We start from the raw sequence: 22,491 nt of genomic DNA on the forward strand, positions 1-22,491 counted from the left end.
AAAAAATAATAATAATAATAATAATCAAATTTTGGCTCCTCCCCAACGGCTAGGAATAGTGAATTTTACCCTATAAATACACTCCACCATTCACTCAAAAACTCACACTAAAATCATCTTTCTATCTTCTTCTCCCACGAAATAAAAAAAATATCCCAAGATGGATTTTATTAAAATTTTCTTTGTTGTAGCAATTGTAGTAGCAACATTTGGTATTTTCTTTGATAAAAATCCCGACCCAGTTTTGTTTCCAATTTGCGTTGCGGTCTTACCTCTCGTGTATGTGTTACTAATTATAGCAATTTATATGTAATCATGCATTTCGTTATGTTGTATTCTCTATGATAATGAATAAAGCTAACACGTTATCAGCACGAACGCTCTTCTACGACAAAATCATAATGGCAAAAATGGCTAATATCGAGTTCGAGGTCCTCGACATATCGGGGAAAAATTATCTATCGTGGCAATTGGATGCTGATTTGCACTTGGAATCAAAAGGTCTTGGTGCCACAATTAAAGAGAAAAGTGCATCAACTGAAAATAAAGCAAAAGCACTAATATTATGCAGGATCTTTGGGAAAAATTAAAAGACCGTTTTGATCATCAAAAAACGGTAATCCTCCCCAAGGCAAAATATGAGTGGATTCATCTCAGATTTCAAGATTTCAAAACTGTCAGTGAATATAACTCGGCGATGTACCGAATCACATCAGTTTTGAAATTATGTGGTGAAACAGTTAGCGAAAATGAGATGTTGGAAAAAACCTTTTCAACTATGCACGCCTCGAACATTATCCTCCAACAACAGTATCGAGAAAAGGGGTATACAAAATACTCAGAGTTTCTCTCATGTCTTCTATTGGCCGAGCAGAATAATGAATTACTGATGAAAAATCATGCATCTCGGCCGACAGGTTCTGTACCATTTCCTGAAGTAAATGTTACAGAAAATATATCATTCCCTGGAGAGAATGTTATATTTTATAATAACCGAGGACGTGGTTATTTTCGAGGTAGAGGCCGAGGTCGAGGTCGAGGCCGAGGACGAGGTCGTGGCGTTAGCCGAAGTTGGAATAGAGGAGGTGGTCGAGGAATCTCATTCCAAAACCATAACAATAATAGAGGGGGAACACATGATCATCCAAACAAACGGATGAAAGAAAGCACATGTCACCGGTGTGGAATGACAGGACATTGGTCACGTACTTGTCGCACGGCTAAACACTTGGTGGACCTTTACCAAAAATCGATTAAAGAAGCGAAAGGGAAAGGTGTCGAGACAAATCATGTCATAAACAATTCGGATGATGATGCTGGTGGTGCTAAAGATTTTACACACATGGACCTCGCTGATGGTTTTGCGCGTCCTGAAGATGGCGTTGATTATGAATAAAAAGCCATATATATAGTTATATCGTTTATATATGTAATCAACCTCGTAATAATCCATATATGCATAAATAATGCGTCTACATTTTGTAAAATAGTTATGTATCTGTGTCATCATTTCTGTTAGTCATAATGTTATAATATATTTTCTAATGTTTACTATGTTATTTTGTTCTTCAATAGATAATGAGTATGGCTAAATCTGCAAATCGAGGAGGAGATATATGTTTAGCAGATAGTGCTACAACACATACAATACTAACAGACAAGAAATATTTTTCTACTCTGAAAATAAACAAAGGAAATGTCATTACTATATCTGGAAATGCAAAAATAATTGAAGGCTCCGGAAGAGCCGATTTCATAATGCCAGGAGGAACAAAATTTGCTATAAAAGATGCACTATTTTCCTCCAAGTCCCAAAGAAATCTATTAAGTTTTAAAGATATCCGACTGAATGGATATCATATTGAAACCATAAATAAAGGTGATATTGAATATTTGTGTATCACCTCAATCAATATGGGACAAAAAATATGTGTTAGAAAAATTACCCACTCTATCTTCGGGATTATATTATACTAATATCAATGTGATTGAATCATATGCCACAGTAAACCAGAAGTTTACCGATATGTTCAAAGTTTGGCATGATCGATTGGGTCATCCTGGTGCCATTATGATGAGAAAGATTATCGAAAACTCTCATGGTCACCCATTGAAAAACCAGAAGATTTTTCAATCAGATGAGTTTTCTTGTGATGCATGTTCTAGAGGAAAATTAATAATCAGACCATCACAAGCTAAAATCGGGCATGAATTACCATCATTTCTAGAAAGGATTCATGGTGATATTTGTGGACCTATTCATCCACCATGCGGACCATTTCGATATTTTATGGTATTAATTGATGCTTCAAGCAGATGGTCGCATGTATGTCTTTTATCATCACGTAATCTGGCATTTGCCCGATTTTTAGCCCAAATAATTAAATTAAGGGCTCAGTTCTCGGAATACTCAATCAAGAAAGTGAGGCTTGATAATGCTGGAGAATTTACATCACAAGCATTTAATGATTACTGTGTAGCAATGGGTATTGATGTTGAACACCCAGTTGCACACGTTCATACACAGAATGGATTGGCAGAGTCATTAATCAAACGACTCCAGCTTATTGCGAGATGCGATATATTAGGTTCTTGACCAAATGCTAATTGCAATGGAGAATACTTGTGATATGCACTTGGTCTAATACGAATTAATGTTGCAGCATGCAAAATGGCATGACCCCACACAGAAATGGGAAGTTTCGTTTTCATTATCAATGGTCTAGCAATAAGCTGGAGTCGTTTGATTAATGACTCTGCCAATCCATTCTGTGTATGAACGTGTGCAACTGGGTGTTCAACATCAATACCCATTGCTACACAGTAATCATTAAATGCTTGTGATGTAAATTCTCCAGCATTATCAAGCCTCACTTTCTTGATTGAGTATTCCGAGAACTGAGCCCTTAATTTAATTATTTGGGCTAAAAATCGGGCAAATGCCAGATTACGTGATGATAAAAGACATACATGCGACCATCTGCTTGAAGCATCAATTAATACCATAAAATATCGAAAAAAGAGCAAAGGGCCCAAGAAAAATGAAATGCTCGATTCGGAGGAACGCGTTCCAAATCAAAGAAATGAAGTACCTTATGATGATGATATAAATACAGACAATGAAAATCATGAGATCTCAATTAATTATATCAGTAATGGTACATTATGGAGTCGAAAAGAAATCAAAGAGAGCAATGGGTATTGATGTTGAACACCCAGTTGCACACGTTCATACACAGAATGGATTGGCAGAGTCATTAATCAAACGACTCCAGCTTATTGCTAGACCATTGATAATGAAAACGAAACTTCCCATTTCTGTGTGGGGTCATGCCATTTTGCATGCTGCAACATTAATTCGTATTAGACCAAGTGCATATCACAAGTATTCTCCATTGCAATTAGCATTTGGTCAAGAACCTAATATATCGCATCTCAGAATATTCGGATGCGCAGTATATGTACCGATTTCCCCACCACAGCGTACAAAAATGGGACCACAAAGAAGGCTTGGAATATATGTTGGGTATGACTCACCATCCATTATACGATACCTTGAGCCAAAAACTGGAGATATTTTTACGGCTCGTTTTGCTGATTGTCAATTTAATGAGAATGAATTCCCACCATTAGGGGGAGAAAATGATAGAATGGCGGGAACTAAAAATGATCTTAATTGGTGTACACCATCATTGTCACATCTTGATCCCCCGGCAAAACAACGAGAACTGGAAGTTCAAAGGATCATACATTTACAAAACATTGCAAATCAGTTACCAGATGCTTTTGCAGATACAACTAAGGTAACAAGATCATATATAGATGCTGCGAATGTCCCAGCTCGAATCGAAATTCCGAAAGAACAAATGAAAGAAAATGTAATAAACGATTCTAAAGCACGCCTGAAGCGTGGACGACCTATTGGTTCTAAGGATAAAAATCCCCGAAAGAGCAAAGGGCCCAAGAAAAATGAAATGCTCGATTCGGAGGAACGCGTTCCAAATCAAAGAAATGAAGTACCTTATGATGATGGTATAAATACAGACAATGAAAATCATGAGATCTCAATTAATTATATCAGTAATGGTACATTATGGAGTCGAAAAGAAATCAAAGAGATTGATGATATATTCTCTTATAATGTATCAAAGGAAATTGATGAAAATGAGGATCCAGAACCAAGATCCATTTCAGAGTGTCAAAAGAGACCAGATTGGATTAAATGGAGAGACGCAATACAGACTGAATTGGATTCGTTGAATAAGCGAAATGTATTCGGACACGTCATTATTAAACCGAAAGAGGTTACTCCTGTTGGATGTAAATGGGTATTTGTACGCAAAAGAAATGAGCACAATGAAATTGCTAGATATAAAGCTCGTCTTGTCGCACAAGGTTTCTCACAGAGACCCGGAGTTGATTATGAAGAAACTTATTCTCCTGTTATGGATGCGATTACATTTCGATACCTAATTAACCTTGCAGTTTCAAAGAACTTAGAAATGCGTCTCATGGATGTTGTTACTGCTTATTTATATGGGTCACTTGACACAAACATTTATATGAAAATCCCCGAAGGATTTAAAATGCCCGAAATATTGAAATCAAAACCACGAGAATTATGCGCTGTCAAGTTACAACGATCATTGTACGGGCTAAAACAATCAGGACGTATGTGGTATAAACGTCTGAGTGAACATTTAGTGAAAAATGGATATACAAATAATCCTATTTCACCATGTGTGTTTATAAAAAGGACGATGTCTGGATTTGTGATTATTGCTGTCTATGTTGATGATTTAAATATCATTGGAACTCCCCGTGAAATTCAGGATGCATCCTCGATACCTAATTAACCTTGTAGTTTCAAAGAACTTAGAAATGCGTCTCATGGATGTTGTTACTGCTTATTTATATGGGTCACTTGACACAAACATTTATATGAAAATCCCTGAAGGATTTAAAATGCCCGAAATATTGAAATCAAAACCACGAGAATTATGCGCTGTCAAGTTACAACGATCATTGTACGGGCTAAAACAATCAGGACGTATGTGGTATAAACGTCTGAGTGAACATTTAGTGAAAAATGGATATACAAATAATCCTATTTCACCATGTGTGTTTATAAAAAGGACGATGTCTGGGTTTGTGATTATTGCTGTCTATGTTGATGATTTAAATATCATTGGAACTCCCCGTGAAATTCAGGATGCATCCACCTATTTAAAAGGAGAATTTGAGATGAAAGATCTCGGACAAACCAAGTTTTGTCTTGGATTACAAATAGAGCATTTGAATACGGGAATTTTTCTACATCAATCTAATTATACAAAAAGGGTACTAAAGCGGTTCAATATGGATAAGGCAAATCCCCTGAGTACTCCAATGATTAATAGATCATTGAATGTTGAAACAGATCCATTTCGCCCCCGTGAAGATGGTGAAGAGACACTTGGTCCTGAAGTACCATATTTAAGTGCAATAGGGGCTCTTATGTATCTTGCCAACTGTACTCGACCTGATGTAGCATTTGCTACTAATCTGTTAGCAAGATATAGTTCAGATCCTACACGAAGGCATTGGAATGGAATTAAGCACATTTTCCGTTATCTTCAAGGATCGATCGATTTGGGATTATTTTTCCCTAAAAGTACAAAACAAGAAATTGTTGGTTTTGCAGATGCAGGATATTTATCTGATCCACATAAGGGAAGATCACAAACAGGTTATATCTTCACAATCAATGGAACTGCATTAGCTTGGCGTTCTCAAAAGCAAACATTGGTTGCTACGTCATCTAATCACGCAGAAGTTATCGCGCTACATGAAGCAAGTCGGGAATGTGTCTGGCTTAGATCTTTGACTCAACATATCCAGACAGCTAGTGGATTATCAACCAATAAAGCTCCAATAATATTATTTGAAGATAACGCTGCATGCGTTGCACAGACTAAGGGAGGATATATTAAAAGTGATAGGACAAAACATATTCCTCCGAAGTTCTTTGCATACACCCAAGAGCTGGAAAAGAATAAGGAGATTGAAGTCAGATACATACGATCATGTGATAATGCAGCAGACCTATTCACAAAAGCTCTACCGACATCAATGTTCAAGAAACATGTACATAACATTGGAATGCGTCATCTACGAGACCTTTGATCCGATATACAGGGGGAGCGTGGAACTGCACTCTTTTTCCCTTATCAGGTTTTATCCCAAGGGGTTTTACTGATAAGGTTTTTAACGAGGCAGTATAAGACACGCAAATACATTTTGATTAACCGTAGCTCCAAGGGGGAGTGTTATAAATGAATAGTGAAGCTACGGTACTGTTCACGCAGCCGGACACTGTTCACGCAGCCGGGTACTGTTCACGCCGCCATACGATTACTGTTTAGCCGCCATACGGTTACTGTTCATAAATACGTATACGTGAACAGTAACTTCAGATTTTCTATAAATAGCTCATTTCTCTCCTTCATTTGTACATAATTCCAAGAAAAGAAAATTATTGAAATCTTGTTCCTGGGTCTCTCAAACGATCGATTTCGGTTTCTAGTTAACGATCTGATTCTCGGGTCTTCTATATTTCTTCGTTTTTCATAACAAATATAACATTTTTTAGTTTATTATACTTAGACTAGAAAACTAAATATTCAAATAACTATTGTAGCGAGAAAATTTAGACGATAATAAAACGTATCAGTAAATAAAAGAGGCTTTAAAAGATGCGTCGGATCTTTGAAAACCAATACACAGAATCGATATGCGAAAGAGAATCTCAAGTGCGTCCTTCTCATCAATGGCGTCGCCTCTCTGTTTCTAGGGTTTCCTTTCGGATTCTCTTCCTTTCTCTTTTAAAAGATCTCTTGCCATTTTCGCTTAAATTCTCCGTGTAGGGTTTCGTGGATTCAAACACGCAGTGATGATGGTGATTTCGCTGATTCGCCAAATCTTCGTCGAAATCCGATTCTAGGGCTCTGACAGGTACAAATTTCCTCTTACCATGAGTCATGATCAATCGAATCTGGACACTGGCTTAATCAGTCCAATTGTTGTCGTTTTTTGGTTAATTAGGTCTTCTTCTGTCGATCCGGAGGCGCTTGACAATTTTCAAAATTTCGTTGTTTTTGGCGTAGTGGTACCCCGAATTATCTATCATCTGGATACTTGTGAACTTTGTCGCGAATTGAGGTCACTGTTTCTAACTCGTTAGTGTTGCTGGGTTCTTGTTATGGACGACGGTGAGCTTGATTTCTCGAACCAGGAAGTGTTTTCGAATTCGAACATGGACGATATCCAACCTAGCAGCTGTTCAATGGACACTTTCTTTGATGAGCTTTTGAGGGACTCTCATGCTTGTACTCACACTCACACTTGCAACCCTCCTGGGCCAGAGAGCACACATACTCACACATGTTTCCATGTGCACACCAAGATTCTGCCCGCTCAGAGCGAGGAAAAGGTTTCTACCGATGACACAGCTGAATTCTCCGAGAAGAAGAACAAGAAGAGACCGTCGGGTAATAGAGAAGCGGTCAGGAAGTATCGAGAGAAGAAGAAGGCTAGAGCCGCCTCGTTGGAGGATGAGGTCATCAAGCTTAGGGCTAATAACCAGCAGCTGTTGAAGAGATTGCAAGGTCAGGCTGCTTTGGAAGCCGAGGTTGCGAGGCTCAAGTGTTTGCTTGTTGACATAAGAGGAAGAATAGAGGGGGAGATTGGGGCTTTTCCTTATCAGAAACCGATGAGCACGAACTTCCCCTCCACAAACGCGCCGTTCTCGTATATGATGAATCCTTGTAATCTGCAATGTGATGATGAAGCTTATTGCCTTCATCCGGGGGTTGGTGGGAACGGCGGGGAAGGTGCACCAATGAATGGTCAAGGGCTAAGTGGTTGTGACTTTGGCCAGCTACAATGCCTGGCTAATCAGAATTCAGGTACTGATGACCTTCCTGCCAGTAGTGTTGGGAATGTACCATTCAACTCCAATACATCCGGCGCTACCAAGAGGAAAGGTGAAACTCTAATACCTTAGAATCTCTTTTCTATTTCCCTGCAGTGCTATATAATTTGTGTAAGTGTCATCGGTTGATGACGTGCTCTCCATTGAACGTTTTGGAAGTTGCATTGTGTGGCTTAATTCCGGATAGTAGGTTTGTTGTCTTTGGCTGTATCCATATATCTGGGACTTCTGCTAATTTTTGTTTAATCAAGTATTTTTTTATCAATTGAGGATTGGTTATACGAGGTGGTTTTCAAGTATTACTTAGCATTAAACACATGCTGCTTGCTGTTCCTTGTAGGTGGACCTCGAGCAGCAAAAGTGGGTTGAAGCGTCATCACCAGGCATGTACTTTGTTCACTTTCACGAGGGTTCGTATTCGCTTGCTTCGGCCATTTGTTTCATGCTCGAATAGTTTTGATACATATGCTCGTGACGAAGTTCTGGAATGTCTTGGCTTGGCAAAGTTTAGAAATGAATTTTGGAAAGCTCGTGTTTTCCATTCTGAACAGCTGGCTGGTAATCGTTAAGGATCAGAAGAAATTGCTTCCTAACTCTGTGTGTTATACAACTTTAAGCTATAGTTTTTTTTATAAGATGCATGAATTCTTAATTGCTGGATTACAGCTTTAGGCGTTGGGTGGGGATTTTCATCGGAGAAGCTGAGATCTCTGGACAGGTGAGTTTTCCAGCTTTCACTCCCTGAGACCTCACACTTTACCGCATTTCCTGAATGTCATCTGGTTAAATACCCGATTCCGAAATTATCACAGGAATCCGCAAACTCCTTGTTAAAGACGAGGAAATATAAAAGTTCAGTTTTTTTTTATGGCTTTTCCATGTTTATGTTCTTGATTTAACTATATACTCTTCTGTGATGTTTTGTCCGAATAGACCAAGGCAATACCGTTTGAATCCCAGGCCTAAGGGCAACAAGTCAAGCTTCAAACCTACTGTCTGTTATCACTACATTAACTTTACTTCTTGTTTTCATTGGATTCTGGTCTGTCTTGCTCGTCGCCTTCCTCGTCATCGTCAAGATAGATGCTTTCAGCCATTTGCCAGACCTGAAGACTGTTATCTTCGGCGACGCTAGAAATTACCCAAGGCTCGTTCTTGTTCCAGGAGAAGTCTGATATCTTGGCCTTGTGGCCTCCATGAGAGAAGAGCAGTTCTGGTGGACCGTCTTCCGCATCCAACTCTACATCGAGCTGTTCCTCCCCGACCCTAAGAAAAACGTCCAAACCCGATACTCTAATAACTTACTGTCTGAATTTTAAAGATTCTCTCATCTGTTTCTTGGTTCGAATCGAAGAGTGTTATTGTTGTATGTACCTGTTCAGATCCCAAACCATCAACCTCCTGTCCTCGCCTGAAGATGCAAGCACTGTCTCGTGGTTTGGATCCCACTCCACTTGGAATACCTCTCCCCTGTAATCATAATCATATATATATATACACACACACATTATCTATATTGCATTCTTCATGGGCGTCTTTGAATTGAAGGTGTTACGGATCAAACATCAACGATGGCAGATAGAAGAGCGAGAAGATATGAACTGTGGATATTACTCACTCATGGCTGCTCAAAACATGCAAGGGTGCGTTTAGCTTGCGGAGATCGAACAAGGCGGCTGTGCTGTCCGAGGAGGCTGTGGCTAACACCCATTCGTTGAATGGATTGAAAGAAAGATAGTTCACCTGTGTGACCATGGAACAATAACATGCCATAAAGATAGGGTTCCTAGTCAAGATCGTAATAGCATGCTACTCCATCTCTACTTAATGACTTACCAATCAACAACCCAACAAAAATAATCTACAGTTAGAAAGATATGCATGGTCATTTTCTATTAACATCATCTTCTACCGTAATCTTAGGAGTGCCAATGGCAGCAATGCAAGGAAGATGAGCTGTGATATTGATAGTCTACCTCTCTCTCGTGGGCTTTGACTTGGTGTTGCATTTGGTTTGTCCTCAAGTCCCATATCATCAATCGACAATCATCACCTGCTGATCCAAATACGTTTTCATTCTTCATATGCCACGACACATCCTCGACCAAGCTTTCATGTCCCTAACACCATTACACACAGAGATCACATCAAGGAACAGGACCAGAAGAAGCAAGCTCTCGAGAAAACAGAAGAGAACAAAGTTATTTTCGTCTACCTCGTAAACATGCAATGCATTCAAAACCTTATCTTGTGCTGTAGCTGTAATGTCCCAAAGGCAGATCTTGTGATCTTGGGAACCACTCAGGAGATAACCTTCCTTGAAAGAATTCCAAGACAGTCCGTACCCTTCTTTTTCATGTCCCTTCAGCCTCAGGTCAGGGTCACAATCACTTGCTTGGGTCTTGGCAGCATGTCTGGCATAATCAAACACAAACACCTCACAACCACTCGTCTTTGTACCGACGATCGTTGGCTTTTGCGGCATACACCGCGCTCTGTTCACTTCCCCATCAACACGTATTTTCTGTCTTATCTCAGCCTGCCATAAAAGCCGATAACTTCAGTAACTAAGTATGGTATTGGCGCACAAGTTGCTGGGCCGAAACTGCAATCTATAATCCAATATTCTTCTAGCATTATAAAATTTAACCCACTAACAATTTCAGACAACATTTCCAGAAGACATGAACGAAACCCTTCTGAAATTAATCCCAAGACACCAGAGAGATCACGATGCATTCCCACATTTTCTGCTAAGCCGGTAATCTTCAGCATTGTTTCGCTATGCCACAAACCCAAACTCCGAATTTCACTTCGAATCCACTTTTAACTCATGAAAAAAAATCCGATTAACATATCCAGAACGCAGTAACGAAAACTTTCCGACAACAATAAAAAGGCGCCAGAGACTCACAACGCTGGAACAGACACTTTCAGCCAGTAATTTTATCGAACATTTGGCAGGCGAAGAAGACAACTTTCGAAAACAACCAAATGAGACGAAGATTCCGAGGCTTTTTTTACATACCTTGGGGACTACTGGGTCCTGGTTTCTGCCACCCAATCCGGGTTCTGCGTCGGGCGTGGGGATGACGACGTCGGCGACCATCAGGAAATCCTGGGCGCCACCGGAGGTGTGGGTCCCAAGGATGAGCTTGTGGACGGCGAAATAAGGATCCGCAGCGTACGGATTCGGCGTCGACGGGACCCATTGGACGGTGAGAGACGGCCATTCGAGCGGGTGAGAGATCAGCAGATCGTACAGGAACGGCGTGTTCCTCTTCCACACAGAGAATTCCTCCTCCACTTGATCCACTCCCGCCTCCTCCTTACTTTCTTCCGCCATTTCCGCTCTCTCTCCCTCCCCTCCTCCCTCAGTCTAGGTTTCCTGGTCGACTTTCCCGCCAAAAAGAGGAGGGGATCTCACGAGTGAGTGTTACAGTACAATCAGTGTGGCCATTTGGGGTTTCGGTTCGTGTTCGGTTCGATTATATTCGGGTTCGATTATTTCGGTTATAGAAAAACTATAACTATTCGGTTTTTATATAAACTTCGGTTCGGTTTCGATAAAAAAACTCATTTTTTCAAAGAAAATCGTCGGTTTTTTCGATTATTTTTTTATTCGATTCGATTTCGACTTTTTGTGTTTAAGAAAATCATAACCGTTCGATTTTGATGTCGGATTCGGTTCGAATACGATTATATCTTATTCGATTCGATTCGATTCGATTCGGTTAATAACCGAAATGGCCAATCCTGCTTTCGCTTAGGCGGTAAAATTGCACGTACGACATGATTGCTGTTTGGATTGTGTAATTTAAGTGTGTGCCGTTTCTATTTGACAGAACAGCACGCATGTGTATTGTGAAGTAGAAAGACAGCGTGTTGTTACAAGACCGCGCTGGTGACGAGACTGACGACAGCAGGTGAAATCGTATGTGTTAATTGATTGAAAAGGCCTACCCATACCAACTTATATTTATTCGTTTTTATGTTGATTTTTTTGTTAAAATAAATGCTATTTTTAATGGAATTTTTATTTTTATTTTTTATCGTATTGAATTAATTTAGTTCTAAAATCGTGTTTACTTGATTTTAATATTATTAAATGAAATTTGGTTTGGGTATGATAACTATTAACTAAAATAAGTTAAATAACCATTGCTAATTTCAAATTCTGCTATAAGAATATATGATCATGATTTTATTTTATTGTGAGAAAACACTAGATCTAGACATAATGATATAAGTAGTATTCTTTACTATAATAATTTTTTGTTATTTTAATCCTGCGAAAGAGAAGTGATAGATGGCAATTGGTGGCACTATTCGTCCAACCAGATTAAATAGGTTATATTTTAAGCAAATAATCATTACATAAACTAATGACCAGCTATCAATAATTACTCTCTGCGTTATGCCAATAACAAAGATCCAAAATAGAAAAACTTTAATAATGAATCCAAAGAAAATAATTTCTTTTACAGATAATCATCTCTTTATGATAATTTAGTCAACAATTATTTGAATCGCCTTGGGTCCCTTCCCGAATACATTATTGATATAATGTATTAATTATCTATTTTATTTTTATAATCTCGATACACATTTTTTTGTGTATTATATGACCTTAACTTTCTACTAAATATTACTTTAAATTTATTTTAAACAACACCAAAAATCCAAAAGAAATACAAGCACTGTAAAAAAACACGTGTGAAAAAAATATAAAGAACAAACGACCAAAGATCCAAAAACCATAAAATTTACATTTTTTCCACTTAAAGAACTCCAATCTCCATATTTATACACACATGGATTCAAAAATTCACATGATAAAAATCACATGATCGTGCAGGCGCTAGGGTTCTCGTCGCTGAAGGCGGTGGTGTAACGGACTTCGGTCGAGCTCGCACGAGCGAGGCGCGACACGTGCGGGTCGGTCTCGACGTTGCGTACATACCCCACAGGGGCTCTGTTGTCGTAGACGCCTGGTGCGTACGGATGAGCTACGGCCTCGTACGGGACGAAGGGGTAGGGCTCGGCCCGTTTGCCGGTCCTGTGTGCGATCCGAGCCACCACTTTCCTGACGTCGACGTAGCCAACCACAGTCACCTTCTGAGCCTTTGGCTCAATGGCTATGTCTCTCACGCCTTTCATCCCTTCCAACGCTCTTCTCACCTTCCTCTCGCATCCTTCGCAGTCTATCATCACTCTTACCTCCACAGTCTATTACCAAATCAATGGAGGTCGGTGTCAAGAATTCCAGTAACATATATGAGTGTATATATTCGCGTGTATGTATATATAATACCTGTAAATTCTTCTGCTTCGTGGATCCGCCACCGGAGCAATCAAAGTAATCGGAGACGTGATCAAGAACACCCATTTCCCGTTTCGGTTTTGCAATAACTTGTGACTTTGGTCGGATTTATAATGAAGATCGAGAGGGTCGAAGAAAGGAATATCAATGGAGTTCCTGAATATAAAAAGAGCTTAAATTTTGGATATATATATATATATATATATATATATATATATATATAAAATATCGATCCACCTACTTGGCGTAGTTGTCAATGTAATTTTTAAGTGGTGATATTTTCCATGTACTCATGAAACATACGTGTGTGTTGACTGCAAGATACGAAAAGAAAAAGGATTAATACATTTTCATTATTAATTATAGGGGTGTCAAACGAGCCACCTCGGATCATTTTGAGCTCGGCTCATTTGGCTCGGATCGTTTTAGGCTCAGCTCGTTAGGCTCGTTTTCTAACGAGCCAGAAAAATCTCGGCTCAGATCGCTCGCCAGTTTTTCGATCTGAACGAGTCGGCTCGTTGAGCCAATGATATATAATATTTTTTATTTATATTTATTTTAAATATAATTATAAATTTAAATAAATACATAAAAAATTTAATAAAACACCAATACCATTTAATATTTTTAATTATCACCATCATAATAATTAGTATATTTATAATATCATATAAACAATATGAAAAAAATTAATATAAAATTATATTAGAGTTTTTTTATATAAATTTAATATATTTTTAAAAAAATACCAACTCGCCGAGCCAGGCTCATTGAACACGTGTTCAATGAGCTCTGACTCGTTAGGCTCATTTTTTAATGAGCTGAAAAAATTACGGCTCAGCTCGCTCGTTTTCTAGCGAGTCACGAGCCAGCTCGCGAGCCGGGCTCGTTTTGACACCCCTATCGTTCGCCATCTTGTTGGCGCACGTTCGTATGTTTCACCAACTCGACTTGTCGTTTCCGTTCTCCACAAAGAAACTTCCTCCCGTTTTCTAATTTCCAGCCACTCTGTGTTCCACTTTCTCCGTCGAACCCATATTTTCCAAACTTATTTCCCTCTATGGTTTTCTATTTTAAAAGTGAATATATATATATATATATATATATTGTGTGTGGATTTGTTTAATTAATTGGATTATTGATCTCGTCCTCAAGAAACAACCAAATTGATAAAATATGAATATATTTTATGAATTTTAAAGAGAAAGCTCTTTTCGTATTCTTAGGAAAGTTGCCAAAGATATCCCAATAATTCGAGATGTAAAGGTGGCGAGTTGAATATTCATCTCTCCTAGTAACCTAATTTACTTATAGGTTCTTTGAATTTGGTGGCATAATTATTGCCTTAACAGTTAAGGCTGGTGACGACCAACCATGGCAGCGGCAGAGAACGCCTTCCCACATCGGATTTACGAATTTCATTATTATCATCCTCCTCAACCAGCGTTATCATATTAATATATTATCCCTTTACACGCTAGCAGGATTATATTTAATATTTATACATGACATTATCTCAAAATGGGGGGAACTTTATTCATCTAATGAATGATATAAAAGAAGAAGGAAGAATGCCAATTATTCACATGCAAGTATTCCGACAAAAGCACTGTCTACTACTTGACCTCTCTTACCCTTTCTATTTATGGGTATATGTTCAAACCCATTACACAAACCAAAAGATACTATAGGAGGAGGGGGAAGGGGGAGGGGACACATTTTAGAAGAAAACAGATATTATAAATCATCAGGGCAATCACATTTTTATAAACAAATATATTAAATTTCAGGTATATATAGAGATGTAACCTCCACAAACGGAGAGGGGTTGGCTAAGGAGCTACTTCCCCTGCATGACCTTGCCGAGCATTCAACAATGGCTGCAGTGCCTTGACAACTATGCTCATGTTTGGCCGGAAATCAGCCTCATATTGCACACACAATGCAGCAACTGCCGCTAGCTGCAAAAAAACAAGCAACAATCTCGAGTTTTTTCTTAATCGATTATACAGAGAAAGTGTTACATTCCAGATTATAGATTTCTTGTCTGTTATTCAAGCAATAACAAACCGAGAATCATCTAGGACACAGCTTTGGTTTACCTTAGCAACAGCTTTAGGAGGGTAATCTCCTCCAAGTCTTGCATCAACACACTGTTTGACCTTGTCTTCGCTGAGTTTGGGTGTAGCCTGATACATTCAGAAAGTTACTACGCTCAGTTATCATGTGGATGGTTTAGGTTGAAGGTTAAAATGTCAGGACTTTGAGAGAGTAAAGTTGGAAAGAATTAGTACCCATGTGACCAAACTTTGCTGGCCTCGAGGCAACGTATGGTCAACAGGTTTCCGACCAGTAAGAAGCTCGAGCAGCACAACCCCAAAGCTGTATACATCACTCTTGGCATTCAACTGTCCTGTCATTGCATATCTGTGAAAAAAGTGAAGTGATTGTCTTGTCAGAATGAACACTGAAGGAAAACACATACTACACGTATTTAACAGTGGGTACTATCATTGTTGGGTTGCAACAACAAGAACCAGAAGCCAACTTACTCAGGGGCATGGTACCCAAAAGTTCCAAGAACACGGGTTGAATGAAGGCGAGCAGCCATATCGGGAGCTTGATTGGAGAGATCAAAGTCAGCAATCTTAGCGACATCATCATCAAAGATTAGAACGTTGCTGGATTTGATGTCCCGGTGGATGATGTGAGGCTCTGCCTTTTCATGCAAATATTCTAGTCCTCTTGCAGCTCCAACAGCAATTTTCACTCGCTGATGCCATGATAAGACAGGACCTGGTTGCGCTCCCTTGACACCTTTCCTCCCTGGAGCATTACAAATGTGTTGAAGCATTGCCCGCAGATAGAAATACAGGATCAATTAAAAGCTAGTCTTTTGTCCATGTGTCCTTCTCAGAACAATCTATCAATTGATCGACTGATACGGTCAAATACATTAGAAGACATTTAGATAACCATGTTTTGGGAACAACTTGTTTTATTGCTTTGTTCAGTCAAAATCCATACTCTTCATATCTAGGATAATGATTTCACGAAATAAAACAAATACACCCACAAGTGACTTTCTGCCGTACCATGAAGAATGTCATGAAGAGATCCATTTTTGGCAAATTCATAGGCGAGTATACGTGAGTTCCCATCAACACAGTAACCGAGCAGCTGAACAAAATAGTATATATTGTATATATATATATATATATATATATATATATATATATAAAATATCGATCCACCTACTTGGCGTAGTTGTCAATGTAATTTTTAAGTGGTGATATTTTCCATGTACTCATGAAACATACGTGTGTGTTGACTGCAAGATACGAAAAGAAAAAGGATTAATACATTTTCATTATTAATTATAGGGGTGTCAAACGAGCCACCTCGGATCATTTTGAGCTCGGCTCATTTGGCTCGGATCGTTTTAGGCTCAGCTCGTTAGGCTCGTTTTCTAACGAGCCAGAAAAATCTCGGCTCAGATCGCTCGCCAGTTTTTCGATCTGAACGAGTCGGCTCGTTGAGCCAATGATATATAATATTTTTTATTTATATTTATTTTAAATATAATTATAAATTTAATTTATTTTTAAAAAAATACCAGCTGGTTGAGCAGCTCGCCAGTTCGCCGAGCCAGACTCGTTGAATACGTGTTCAATGAGCTCTGGCTCGTTAGGCTCGTTTTTTAACGAGTTGAAAAAATTACGGTTCAGATCACTCGTTTTCTGGCGAACCACGAGCCAGCTCGCGAGCCGGACTCGTTTTGACACCCCTTACATATCAGACAGCTTGCAGGCGATTATTAATACCCATCAAAACAGAAAAAGGAAATTAAAAAAAAATGTGAAATAAATAACAAAAACGCATAATTAAATTAAAAGAGTGTGAATACTGAGTTAAAAACACAGGAAACCCAGACAAATTGCATAATATGCAAAAAAAAAAAAAAGAAAAAAAGAAAACGAAAACAGAATTCAAAAATTCAATTTGGTATACCTCACTCGTCTCAAACGTGAACCGGTCCGGTTAACAATACAAAATGGGTCTCAGAGCCAGGAGTCAGCTCGCGAGCCGGGCTCGTTTTGACACCCCTAATTAATTATAGCCATGAAATACATTTAATTTTGTCGCCAAAAAGTTTTTGTGTTGGGAAAAAAATATGATTTTTACACGTATAAGAAATTCGCAAAGGATGATAGCTACATATATATATATATATATATATATATATATATATATATATGTGTGTGTGTGTGTACGCAAACTCCAATAATGTAGATACAAAATAACTATCATAATAATTGAATAATGATGTGTGGTCAGATTCTCTTAAATTGGTCCTTTCTTGTTACACCAACAATGGGTCCCACATTGACTGGAAATTTCATAAAAAAAAAATATTCATAATGTTATATTTTATTGTGATGATGATTTCATGTTTTTGCGTTACAAAATAATGAGCATTATGTTATTTTGTGGCTCCATCCACAACTACCTAACAGATATGAGAAATCGTTTCCGTATTCATTTATTCAATCATTTTTGTAAAAATCACGAAATCTTATTAAAAAAATATATATGTTAACGAAATTATTGGAATTACTTTTGTAAAAACAATATTTCTAGAGCGCATGTGCATCTATGATAAAGTTTACCCATATTTATTTGAAATATATAACCTATAGTGGAAATTACATATAATATATCCTAGAAAAAAAAATATTAGAACCAAGTGATGTAATGCAATGGCCACGTACTTGGTTTTGCTTAGACCCCCATAATGGGCTTATAGGCCCATTACGAGAGCAACGTAAAAATTTTTATTGGGCCTGACAATCGGGTCCAACTTTAAACATACAGAATGAGACGGCACCATGGCATGGTTCGTTAGCCACCACTCGATCCATCGAATAGCCGAAAAACAAATGTTCGATCGATATTGATTTTATTTTTCTGATTTTTTTTTATAACCATGGTTCCTCCGACCTTCGGTCCGACTACATCCACCCTAAATCCAGAACCAACCTTTGTATATGAACCATTTTCATTTCAATACCCACATGATCACATGCGATCAATCTAATTTGTTCCAATTGAATACACAATTTTAACATTCGATATTCATATATACGCAATACGTATATATGATGCTTATGTACGTTACTATACCGCTACTCTTCACCTCGTCTTGAAGTAACCAGTCGTCGTTGCATTATGGAATATCCAAAAAAGTAAATATATATATATATATATAGTAACTGATAAATGATAGTTAAATAAAATATTATATAGCGGAGCGTTAGAAATTATAGGAGCACTTGCTCCAATCTCTTGCACGCGACTCATCATGCGTATATGTATACACACACGACGATGAATGCTGTTTCCCAGTCAAAATTGCACGAGAAACGGTTGAAAATATTTTTGAAAAAAAAAAAAAACGTGTAAGCCATTATTATAAAGTAAAGTTTATTTTGTCCACTTTGGATATGGAATAGTATCGATTTGTTTGTTTTCTTACTGTGGTTTTCGTCGAGAACACAAGGAAACAGAGATCAACTAAAGGAAAGAGAAAACAGTTCACATGAGTTTCGTGTGTCGGTGTCTGCCGTTGACTGTGACATCTTTGCATGGCCACGGGAAACACCCACTTCCTCGTCTTCTCCCCCCCCCCCAAACCCTAATTTCCTCCCTTTTTTTATTTTTTTATTTCAGTTTATTTATTATCTGCATTTCCTGATTATTTAAGCCTACTTTATTATGCATTTCTTAGTGTTTGGGTTAGTGTGTTTGGAGAAACGAAACCATATTCTAAACGAAAACGAATGATATTTACTTTTCGTGCAGTTTCGGTTTTAGGGTTTGCTTTCAAATTTTGTTTTTTTTTACCAAAAACTTTGAAGTTGTTTTCATTTTTATTTTCTTAAAAGTTAATTTTTGCTGTGGTGTATTTATCACCAAATGGAAATCGGTTCAGCTTATCCATCAATAACATAATTATTTCATTCAAGTTTGGGGTAGTAGGTAACTCCACCTTGAGTTTGAGTGTTCGATTCTTACCTGGTGAGGAGGGAGGTAATTTCTGGGTCTATATGGTCCATATACAAAGACTGTTTCCGTACCGGAGGTTTACCTAGTCAACGCGTTCGAATGGTAGCAGATAGGGATGTTCCGTTATAAAAAAAACATAATTATTTCATTATCATGTTTCTTTCATAGATCCCTTTCTTTTGAGGTAAAATGCAACATAAATACAAAATTATGGGTGATAAGAATATAGTATAAATTATGAAGAAAAAAAATCTGATTACAAAGTCACGGCGGGAAACCTAAAAATTATGATACAAATGAGTATACAATTTCCAATGCATGGGAAGTCCAGTCTCTTTGTCGACATGAGAATGGGACATATCAATTACCAAATATCAAATCTGCGACCAAATTACCAAATCAAATCAAGTGAACCAAACTGATCTATCGAATGTCGTGATTGTAATAGGATAGGCGGTGGACGACACCGAGCGTTACCACGTAAACATAACTTATATTATATATATATATATATATATATATATATATATATATAATGCGACACAACATTAACTGTTCGTGCCTAATAATGTCATCAGTGTGATTACTATATTCATCCACTACACAAGTCCAAATGTTCCCACTTTCTGAGTAGTCCCAAACTCTGTACACACTATATATATATATATATATATATATTAGATATATTGTATGTATGTTTCATGCGAGTCATTGGTGTTGTGTTATACCGCATTATAAGGATAAAAGCTTGGCCTGATTACTAAAGTTTCGTCGATTATTCGGAATCTAGAATTAGTTTTGAGAAAATCAACCCCTAAATTTTCGTTTGATTTCTCAACATTTTCACTTTAATTTCGTCTCTAATCAAAAGAAAAAAGAACTTTTAAATTTTTTATAGCTTTTCCGTGAAATAAGCGACTATATATATGATGTTTCTAAAACCAATATATATATATATATATACATGATGTTTAGGATAGATATTTTAGCAAATTATATATATATATATATATTTTATTTTTACAATTTGGTTCAAGCAAGGTTGTTTTTGATTGGATTAAATTGGTTTATAAAAAAAACGCACTGAATCAATCTTTAAATCGGATTTAACATAATAATATAATTATATGTTGTTCAATACCATTCAGTTTGTAAATTGTTTTTATTTTTATTTTTTACTTGTACGAGTGTTGGGACTTATCGGCAGACACACGAGAACTGGACTGATACACGTTGCAGGTGGTGAGTCACGATGGGCATGTGACCAATTTCATCAATTAAATATTTCAGTTTTTGAATATAATAAATGTTGTGTTCGCCATATTTTTATTTTATTTTATTGAAATTGCTTGCTCTTTGTGAATTCCTTGTCATATAAGTCATACATATATATGGTCCTAGATCAGATTCATTGAACTCTTCCCTTTGATACAACATAAAGGAACAATTTTGTTTTGTTTACACTGGAGAATAAATTTGTTTTTTTTAATAATATGTGATTTGCCCCGGACGAAGTTCGAACCTGGCGTGAAACACTCTTTGCATATACCCACTTACCAATTGAACCAACCACTCTTCATTTCTATAAATATATTTAGCTATAACAAGGTGTAGAAAAGACGCATAACTAAAATCTACTATACTCAGACATTTTTTTAGTGGATGGTTGGATGAATAATTTATATAAAAAAAAACTGAACGAACATCCAGAAAGTATTAATTGTAATGGTTTTAAAAAAGGAAATCAAAATAATCGTGTGTAATATATACGTATAACCAACTGATATGATATTTATCGATAATGTGTTATTCATGTAAAATAACGTTAATGCAAAACATTAGGTATTCCTGCAAATAAATAATTAAGAGTTTTATGATAATGATGATGATGATGAAGCCGCCCTCCTCGCAACAACCGAAGAATTCGAGAAATCAAACGAATTTAAGAAGTCAATGTTACCTTATTTCGTACAACTTTATTTTATTTGCATTTGTTTTCTTCGGTCGCAATCTTAATTATCATTTTGCAGCCCACTATATATAGGGTGTATGTATTTATACAGTGTACAGTACGAATACGTACATTAGAGGAAATTTCGCAATAAAGAGGAAGAAGCCACAGGGAAAATGTTATATATATATATATATATATAGAAATTGAATTTCTGGACCAAATTAATGTATGTATAGTTGTCGGTTCGATGTCGTTTAGTGTAAGGTTTTTCAAAAGCAGATTAGGTTTGATGTCTGAATATGTGCTTTCATCAGAAACCTCCGCGAAATAATCAAAGATATATCATTTGTAATATTGACCACTTTTACAGTGTTCTCGGGCCGTTCTCCTCAAGTCCATGTCAAATATCAAATGTTTTTTTTTTATAATCGAATATCCTGAACTGAAACTGAACTGAAACACAGACTAATTTTGGGGTCGAGGTCCAACCTTATGCTTTAAATTATACGCTCTTTTCCCAACTTGAAATTCGAATTCGGGATGGAACAGACGTTTTGCGTCCCCGTTTCATCGGTTGAACTATCCAAATTGGTTGCATGTCAAATATGTTGGCTCGGCTTATACATATATACATATATATATATATATATATAACCAGATATATGTATAATGGGAACTGGGAATATTTGAGGTGACAATTCTAACATATTATATGGTATTTTTTTTTTATATTTGACATCCGACTCTTATTTTAATATCTTTTTTTCAAAAGATAAAAATTATACATATTTTAGTATTGAACGAATGATCATATGATAACTTCGTTGTCTAAAAAACACAAAATGATGATACATCAACACAAATAGTTATACAGGAAAACTCATTTTTATTATAAGCAATATATATTTATTATATCGCTGCCCCATCAATAGAATAAATCACTTTCTATGGATACCAAACAAAACAAATATACATATAAATGATCGAAATTTACATAGGGCCGAGAGACACGTCTTTGTTCCGAAAATTTGTATCGTCGTGTAAATGGCATACTCCTAAAAAACGTTTTTACCCGCAGATGTAATTGGTCTATTAAACAGTGTCGATGAAAACGTGTCGTAATTTATACACGCATATATATATATATATATATATATGTTTGTGTGCGCGCCCGTA

At 37.1% G+C, this 22,491-nt stretch overlaps 4 protein-coding genes across 15 annotated transcripts; 1 reads left to right on the forward strand and 3 right to left on the reverse strand.

Annotated features, from left to right (window-relative positions):
- The first annotated feature begins 6,727 nt into the window (after window positions 1-6,727).
- On the forward strand, window positions 6,728-9,145 carry LOC104807371 (basic leucine zipper 19). 12 transcript variants are annotated; one of them, XM_010532603.1, is made up of 5 exons: window positions 6,728-6,791; window positions 6,906-6,993; window positions 7,084-8,024; window positions 8,313-8,690; window positions 9,052-9,144. In XM_010532603.1, exons 3-4 carry the CDS (start codon window positions 7,241-7,243, stop codon window positions 8,339-8,341), a joined length of 813 nt encoding a protein of 270 aa, XP_010530905.1. In that variant the 5' UTR covers window positions 6,728-6,791; window positions 6,906-6,993; window positions 7,084-7,240; the 3' UTR covers window positions 8,342-8,690; window positions 9,052-9,144. The 12 variants fall into 12 exon arrangements, with proteins under 12 accessions (XP_010530905.1, XP_010530911.1, XP_010530909.1 ...); XM_010532609.2 differs by having other exon boundaries at window positions 6,742-6,993; window positions 8,313-8,355; window positions 8,639-8,690; window positions 9,056-9,145; XM_010532607.1 differs by having other exon boundaries at window positions 6,742-6,993; window positions 8,313-8,355; window positions 8,639-8,690.
- Window positions 8,818-11,440, reverse strand: LOC104807370 (WD-40 repeat-containing protein MSI3-like). The gene is made up of 6 exons (XM_010532597.1): window positions 11,001-11,440; window positions 10,188-10,511; window positions 9,949-10,092; window positions 9,591-9,715; window positions 9,347-9,442; window positions 8,818-9,238 (listed from the first exon to the last, which is right to left on the reverse strand). Exons 1-6 carry the CDS (start codon window positions 11,316-11,318, stop codon window positions 8,989-8,991), a joined length of 1,257 nt encoding a protein of 418 aa, XP_010530899.1. The 5' UTR covers window positions 11,319-11,440; the 3' UTR covers window positions 8,818-8,988.
- Window positions 11,441-12,673: 1,233 nt separating this feature from the next.
- LOC104807372 (heavy metal-associated isoprenylated plant protein 25) lies at window positions 12,674-13,465 on the reverse strand. Its single transcript, XM_010532612.2, has 2 exons — window positions 13,287-13,465; window positions 12,674-13,201 (listed from the first exon to the last, which is right to left on the reverse strand). The coding sequence occupies exons 1-2, from the start codon at window positions 13,359-13,361 to the stop codon at window positions 12,815-12,817; spliced, it is 462 nt and encodes a 153-aa protein (XP_010530914.1). The 5' UTR covers window positions 13,362-13,465; the 3' UTR covers window positions 12,674-12,814.
- Window positions 13,466-14,844: 1,379 nt separating this feature from the next.
- LOC104807842 (probable receptor-like protein kinase At2g47060) lies at window positions 14,845-16,484 on the reverse strand (the record flags this gene model as incomplete). Its single annotated transcript, XM_010533268.1, has 5 exons — window positions 14,845-15,256; window positions 15,398-15,484; window positions 15,590-15,722; window positions 15,848-16,121; window positions 16,391-16,484. Coding segments are annotated over 5 exons (717 nt in total), but the record flags the coding sequence as incomplete, so codon positions are not given.
- Window positions 16,485-22,491: the final 6,007 nt, after the last annotated feature.

Source organism: Tarenaya hassleriana, unplaced genomic scaffold (assembly GCF_000463585.1).
Source record: "Tarenaya hassleriana unplaced genomic scaffold, ASM46358v1 Cleome13, whole genome shotgun sequence".
NCBI lineage: Eukaryota > Viridiplantae > Streptophyta > Magnoliopsida > Brassicales > Cleomaceae > Tarenaya > Tarenaya hassleriana.